Genomic DNA, 6,801 nt, shown 5'->3' on the forward strand with positions numbered 1-6,801 from the left:
TATGAATGAATTATGTAGTTAATTAAATGATCTTTAAATATAACTGCACTAGACAAGTTTAACTATCACCATTATTTTTCAAAAAATCAAAATTCGAAAAACTGGCCTAAGTACAACAGGTTCCCCTACGGAGCCCTACACTGCGCGTGGCACGACTCGCACTTGGCCAATTTTTTAAATGTTAGCCTAGGCGCAGACTGCAAACTTTTTGTCGGCCGATAGTTTAGTCGGGCAGTTAATCTGCAGTAGTGCATGCGCACATTACACAGATAGATTTTTCATACAAATTAGAATCGGACCCAACTATCGGCCGATAAAAATCGGTGGTCTGCGCCTGGGCTTAATATCAAGCTAAACTCTCTCTTGCTTCATTCATAAAATAACTGTTCAAAACAAAAAAATGCAATGATTTATTTTTTGATATACCTAAGTTGGTAAGTAAGGAACAGATTGACGAGGTCAATATAGGATTTTTTAATATACTTTTTGGTTCCACAATATCACAAAATAAATCTCATTTATTTTCTTAAATGTTTTTTGTTGGAGACAATTAGTTTAAATAATTCGTTTTAGCAGTATTACTATTAATTTAAAAACGTCAGCTTTGATTTACTAAAACATCGTTTTTCTGTTACAGTTAATAGTCTACCCAAAGGTTTGTAAAATTGTATATTATTTTTTTTAAGACTAGGTACTTAAGTTAAATTCCGATTGTAAGCAAATTAACATGTCTAATTTAATTCAGAAGCATTCGATTTAACAACAGTGTAACAAAAGACTTTAAAAATAAGTTAAGATCTGTTATGTAAAGAAAGGGTTCATTTTCTGTAGCATTTTTTTCATAACAGGCTTTAAAAGATAAAAAAATAAGGCGCTTTATCGATGATGAGCCCCATACATCGTTCTGGAGGAGATTGGTGAGTTGTTGTTCAATGGGAAGCAAAACGTTCACATAGCCTTTGCCATTTACTGCACACCACAACCACGACTGTTTGGGAACGTCATACTGCACACTCGATTGTAGCATTACATAGGTTATCGGCCATTTTGGAATATCGCGTCCATGTACACATTTTTCATCTGCACATCTTATTTTTGCATACTCTTACATATACATAACTCGCACGCTATAAAGTTGATAGAGTTTCTTGCGCCAAATCTCCTATCACTATGATAGGTACTAATTGTACCGAAACAGTGGTAGAGCAAGTGAAAGTGACACAATTAAAATTAAATAAATCTTTAACTTTGGAAGCATTAAGAAAAATGAAGGTCGTCAAATGCTGAAAACGTTGAAAAAACAAACAGTTACCAAAAGCTCACTCGATCCTAGTTAGGTACATTTGTTTAGGGATAGTTTAGAAGAAGCAGCGCAAGAAATAGCCAAAGTCAGTGAATGTGGCTTCGCGTGTTAAATTAGGGTCCTGGTATCGTGTAAAACTTTCTATCAGAGTTGGATCGCATGAACATAGAGTCAACTACTTCTGTTTAATCGATTTACAAGAGCATTAGTCCAGCAGTGTTCTGCAGTCAAATAAGTAGTTCATGACACCCAAAGTTGCCAAAAAGTTTGTCATAGTGGAATAAAACCTTATTCCATTATGTTGTCAACTTTTTGGCCATTTTTGATGTCACGAACTACACTCAACATCAAATAAACCGCACCTTCCGCGACGCGAACTTTAAAGATTTTCTTCTGACACAATCATGGTGCCCCAACAATATTGGTGTTATTTGAAACCCCAATAAATATCCTTAAAGAAAAACACATTTAATTTCTAAATAAATGATTATCATATACCATAAATGTGACTTGAAAAGAGACCTCACTATGGGCTCACCTCTGGGATCAATTAGACCAAATTTTATGGTTATAAAACTAGGTGGACCGACGATCTGGTAAAGGTCGCGGGAAGAGCCTGGATGCGGGCAGCGCAGGACCGTTCATTGTGGAAAACCTTGGGGGAGGCCTTTGTCCAGCAGTGGACGTCATTTGGCTGAAACGAACGAACGAACGAAAACCAAAAAATGATCACACGTGTCCTCTTTAACAGATGGATAGCGATTAATCCCAACTTAACAGTTTTATAGCCATAAAAGTTGGCTCAAGCGTAATAGCCTATTTTTTGAAGAAGTGACTCTGGAACCTTCTAAAGACACATTTTTGGGGTAAAAACCTTTCCTTTAATGAAATGAAGTTTAGAACTAGGCTTTTAAATGGTGCCAATATTGGTGGGAAGTGGGGATGCATACGTTTGAAAGTGCTTGTTGCGGGAGGTGCGATTTATTTGATGTTGAGTGTATTTGACGGTGGCTAAAAGTAGTTTCTTTGAGTTCAGGGTGTGCTATTTTGTTATTAGATGCTAGATTTGTTTGTTTAAGCTAAATCATTTTTATCGTTCCGTTGCCTTTAAGTATAGTTATGCCTTTTGGTTCGGTATTATGTAGTAAGGTATGAGAATCAATTTATTTACAATGTTATTGTTTGTAGGATCGAGTTGGTAGCGTGCTGGAGAATTTAAATCATCTTTTAGAAAAGGAGTCTTTATCAATCACGTCTGAAGGGGTTCATTCTGTCTTCGATCAAGTAAGACTAAACTTTATCATCACTATTCTAAAGTTCAATATCTAACCGTATTAATGATACGTGGTTTTAAAAGCAGAAATAACTTTACAACAGGGACAGTGCTTTACATCAAGGATTAATATGGCAATTTTTACCCGACTGCGCCAGAAGGAGTATTATTTAGTTAACTGATTGCTGAAGCTTTAATACTTAATAAGAGTAGGTACGCATGTGTATTAAATTATTTGAAATTTGTCATATAACAGGTCGATGTTCTAATGGATGATGGAAGTAAAGAAGAGATACCTGGAGAACTGCTCCATGGACTGGATGAGATCGGCACAAGGTATTTACCTTTATAAAGTCCGGTCGCCGAGCAGATAGAAATAGGTCCAATGACCCATCTTTATCGCTCGCGTGTAATTACACAGGGTGTCCCAAAAAGAGGTATTAAGCCGAAGCCCAGAGTTAGAGCATCACTAGGGCTACCTGAATCACCGCGACTTTTGATAGTTTTCGAGTTGTTTTTTTTTTACAACACACAGGATTTTTAACGTTTTTAGTTTACATTCGTGTTCTGGATATAAATACTTCTGAATCAGCTAGGTCTAGTATTCATATAATAATAATGAAAAAATCACTATTCGCTAACTTGACTATTCGCGCCACAACCAAAAAAGTGCCTAAGCACAGGAATTTAAAACAATCATAACTCGAAAACTATCAAAAATCGCGGAACATACATGGTGGTGATTTGGATAGCCCTAGTGATGCTCTACCTTTGGGCTTCGGCTTGACACTACTTTTTGGAACACCCTGTATAACTAGGATAATCCTGTATTTCAAGACTCCAGGTTTCTCACCCGCGGGGTGTGTGTTGAAGTATTTTATTGTAAAAAGAAACAAAAAAAAATGAAGAGTGTTCTTCAAATCGTTGGTCCACCTAAAATTCAAATTCAATTTCAAATCTTTTATTGCATATCCTAGTGGGAGGCCTACCCACACTACATCTTCTGGTCCGTGGTCGCTATTTGAGCACGTATGATAAATGTTTAATTGTGTTTTGTTAAGATTTGAGTTGGAGAGGAACCACACGGACGTCCTGGTGCGCAACAACATAGCGGTGCTTGTGGCTGACTCCACTCCAGACCTTCGCCTTAGGGGTATGAGGATCGTGGCCACCGCACATGATGCCTTCACCCAGGATGCATTTGAGTTCATTACTGGTTAGATTCTTTGACTTTGTACTTCTCTTTAGACCTATTTTAAAATGGTGAACCTATTTCTTTCAATTGAGGCAGATCAGATATTCTTCACCAGTTAGAGCGCTTTCACATTTAGGCAATTTAGCAGCGCGACTGACGCGCTGCCGAAAATTTCATACTATGTGACAGCGGATGCATGCCTTCACATTATAAAAACACCGCTGCCGCGCTGCTGACGCGTTACTATCGCACTAATGTGAAAGCGCTCTTATTTTTTAATTTGTATTGACTAGGTATTAATTTCTTTATCACAGAGGAAAATGAAGACTTTCTGGATAAAGTATCTGACAAGAACGAAGCCATAGTCCTCTTGCCTCACTCCGCGACGGCTGTCGAACGGCGAATCAGCTTGGTGGCATTTCGGACCAACAGATCATTTACCAACGACCACAGCTGCCAGCTGAACAGCAAGGTTCTCAGCGTCAATGTTAATAACTTCACCGAGTTCGAGAATGACGAGGTTTGTAACAACATTGCATTAGAAGTTTAAGTTTAAGCTACTACTCGTATTATTTGAAGTCAAAGTACTGCCTACTTCAGATTTATTAAGTAGTAATATTTTCATAAATCTTTTCAGGTCATAGAAATATATTTGAATCCTTGGAAAAGGAAACATCGCCGTAACCAGACTCGAGCTTGTGCTTACTGGCATTTCAATGAAAACGGCACCGGCTTTTGGTCTCAGGAGGGGTGTACACTCACAAAAGCCCGCCAAGAAGACGCTCTGGATCTATGTCAATGCGACCACCTTACACACTTCGCTGAGATTTTAATCAACAAAAACGTGTTCGAAGAGTTAGACGAAAACCTACTGGAGATCATCTCAATAATCGGCTGCAGCTTTTCGATATTCGGGATATTTATAATTGCGCTCACCGCTGCGTTTTTCAAGTCATGGCGAGAAAACGAAAGCAACAAGATCTGGTTACACCTGTGCTCGGCCGTTTTCATTTTAGACGTATGTTTTCTTCTAGCGGTCTTCGTTGATTTTGACGACCACATTGTAGGTTGCGTGGTCGTCGGCGCCTCGCTACATTACTCGGTGCTGGCAACCTTTTGTTGGATGCTGGTCGTCTCTATATTGTCGTACAGAAAGTTAGTCTTAGTTTTCAACACAGATCTCCCTTGCAAATTATTATTGACGGCATTATTTGCGTGGGGTTTTCCGCTTTTGGTGATAGGGATCCTCTTTTCAGTAGATCCAAACGCTTATTCAGCAAGATTTGAAGAGATGACTCCGAATGGGAAGTTTTGTTATCCGAAAGGGATAGCCTTTTGGGCAGCCGTGTTCACACCGATGGCGGCGATGTGGTTCGTAAATTGGATTTTGTACGCGATAATACTGCGGTCTATGTTTGAAACGAAGAAGAATATCAGGAGACATTCCTCCTCGAAGGAAACGCTTAGATGTGCCTCTGTCAGTTGTTTGCTGGCATTCCTTTGCGGTATTCCGTGGGTCTTTGGATTTTTCGCTTACAACATAGTAGCGGCATATCTGTTTACAATAACTGTCTCCTTTCAGGGGTTCGTTTTATTTTTGTTTTTTATAGTGGGAAATAAAAATACGAGAGGTCTCTGGGTGGGTCTGTTTAGAAAGCCGTCAAGAAGATCAGTATTTACCGCTTCTACCGATAGATCGAATAAAGATGCGTGTAGGCCTAGATTCCTAATCGCCCGTAGTACTTCTTCCTCTACCCCAGATCAGGCATCTGGTTCACTACTCTCGGAGAGTAGGCTATGAATGTGTGTTCCAAAAACACGATTTATAATAATAATTCTCAATACTAAAAGTAGGACTTTAGTGCATAATAAGTGATGTAACAAATAAGATGTAAGTTTTTGTTTATTTCGTGTTTTCTTTTTAAATATCCTACTAAGATTAATTTATTTTTTTATTTAAATCAAGGTCGAATATATGTACTTAACTTAGACAAAAGAGTACTTTATTAACTTTAACTTTGAAATTAAATAAATAAATATCTTAATCAATATGCTCTTTGATATTTTATATACCTACTTATAATGTTGTATCAACTGTGTATGTCTTCCTAAATTGTTCAATAAAATTCACAATGAAAATAAATACCTAACCTACTCGTACATGTCAACTTGTCCTAAATGTCACTTTGTTAAAGCACCACCTAAATTGAAATTGAACACACAATACAGAAACAGGTAAATAAGTAGTTAAGTCATAAAGGAATTAGGAACTTACATAAAGCAGGAAACATTACTTGTTCAAGTGACATCGCTGGGCACTTCTTCAGGAGCATTTTGGGAGACAACCTGAAGATAAAGGATTTTGTTTTACTCACTGGCCACGATAACAAGGTCAACCAAGTCGTCACCAGGGGACTAGACAATTCGGTGGCAATGTTAGTTAACCAGAATAAGGCTTCATCATCATCATCATCCGATCAGGTGGTGGCCAGCATGTTCGTTCGTTCGTTTCAGCCGTATGACGTCCACTGCTGGACAAAGGCCTCCTCCAAGGTTTTCCACAATGAACGGTCCTGCGCTGCCCGCATCCAGGCTCTTCCCGCGACCTTCACCAGATCGTCGGCCCACCTAGTAGGAGGCCTGCCCACGCTACGTCTTCCAGCCCGTGGTCGCCACTCGAGAACAGCATGTTCACTCCGAAACTTTCGGATATCCGTAATAAAAAAATATCCGTAACCCGGTTATTATATTTTACCGGTTCGGTTACCCTAATTATTAGATATGCCGGCAGTACACTCTCGTTTAGTATCGTCCGAGGGATCGAATGTCTCGCAAGACAAACCTATGTGCGAACAGTACCTCTAGCATGAACAACTTTCGTCTTCGAATCGTTTGCGATTTCGACAAAATTCGATACTCAGCCTTACGCAAACGATTCGAACTCGAAAGTTTTTCGTGCTAGCCGTACAGGAGACCATAGAGGTAGTGAGGGAGTTCCCTGTGCACTCTCACACTCGGCCTGTCTCGTGG

At 39.1% G+C, this 6,801-nt stretch overlaps 1 protein-coding gene across 1 annotated transcript; it reads left to right on the top strand.

The window, feature by feature from the left end:
* Nucleotides 1-641: 641 nt before the first annotated feature.
* LOC114360891 (adhesion G-protein coupled receptor G2-like) lies at nucleotides 642-5,735 on the top strand. Its single transcript, XM_028315745.1, has 7 exons — nucleotides 642-655; nucleotides 849-917; nucleotides 2,492-2,587; nucleotides 2,833-2,912; nucleotides 3,638-3,792; nucleotides 4,086-4,291; nucleotides 4,409-5,735. The coding sequence occupies exons 4-7, from the start codon at nucleotides 2,845-2,847 to the stop codon at nucleotides 5,570-5,572; spliced, it is 1,593 nt and encodes a 530-aa protein (XP_028171546.1). The 5' UTR covers nucleotides 642-655; nucleotides 849-917; nucleotides 2,492-2,587; nucleotides 2,833-2,844; the 3' UTR covers nucleotides 5,573-5,735.
* Nucleotides 5,736-6,801: the final 1,066 nt, after the last annotated feature.

Source organism: Ostrinia furnacalis, unplaced genomic scaffold, assembly GCF_004193835.3.
Source record: "Ostrinia furnacalis isolate ACB-3 unplaced genomic scaffold, ASM419383v2 OfSCF5222, whole genome shotgun sequence".
Lineage (NCBI taxonomy): Eukaryota > Metazoa > Arthropoda > Insecta > Lepidoptera > Crambidae > Ostrinia > Ostrinia furnacalis.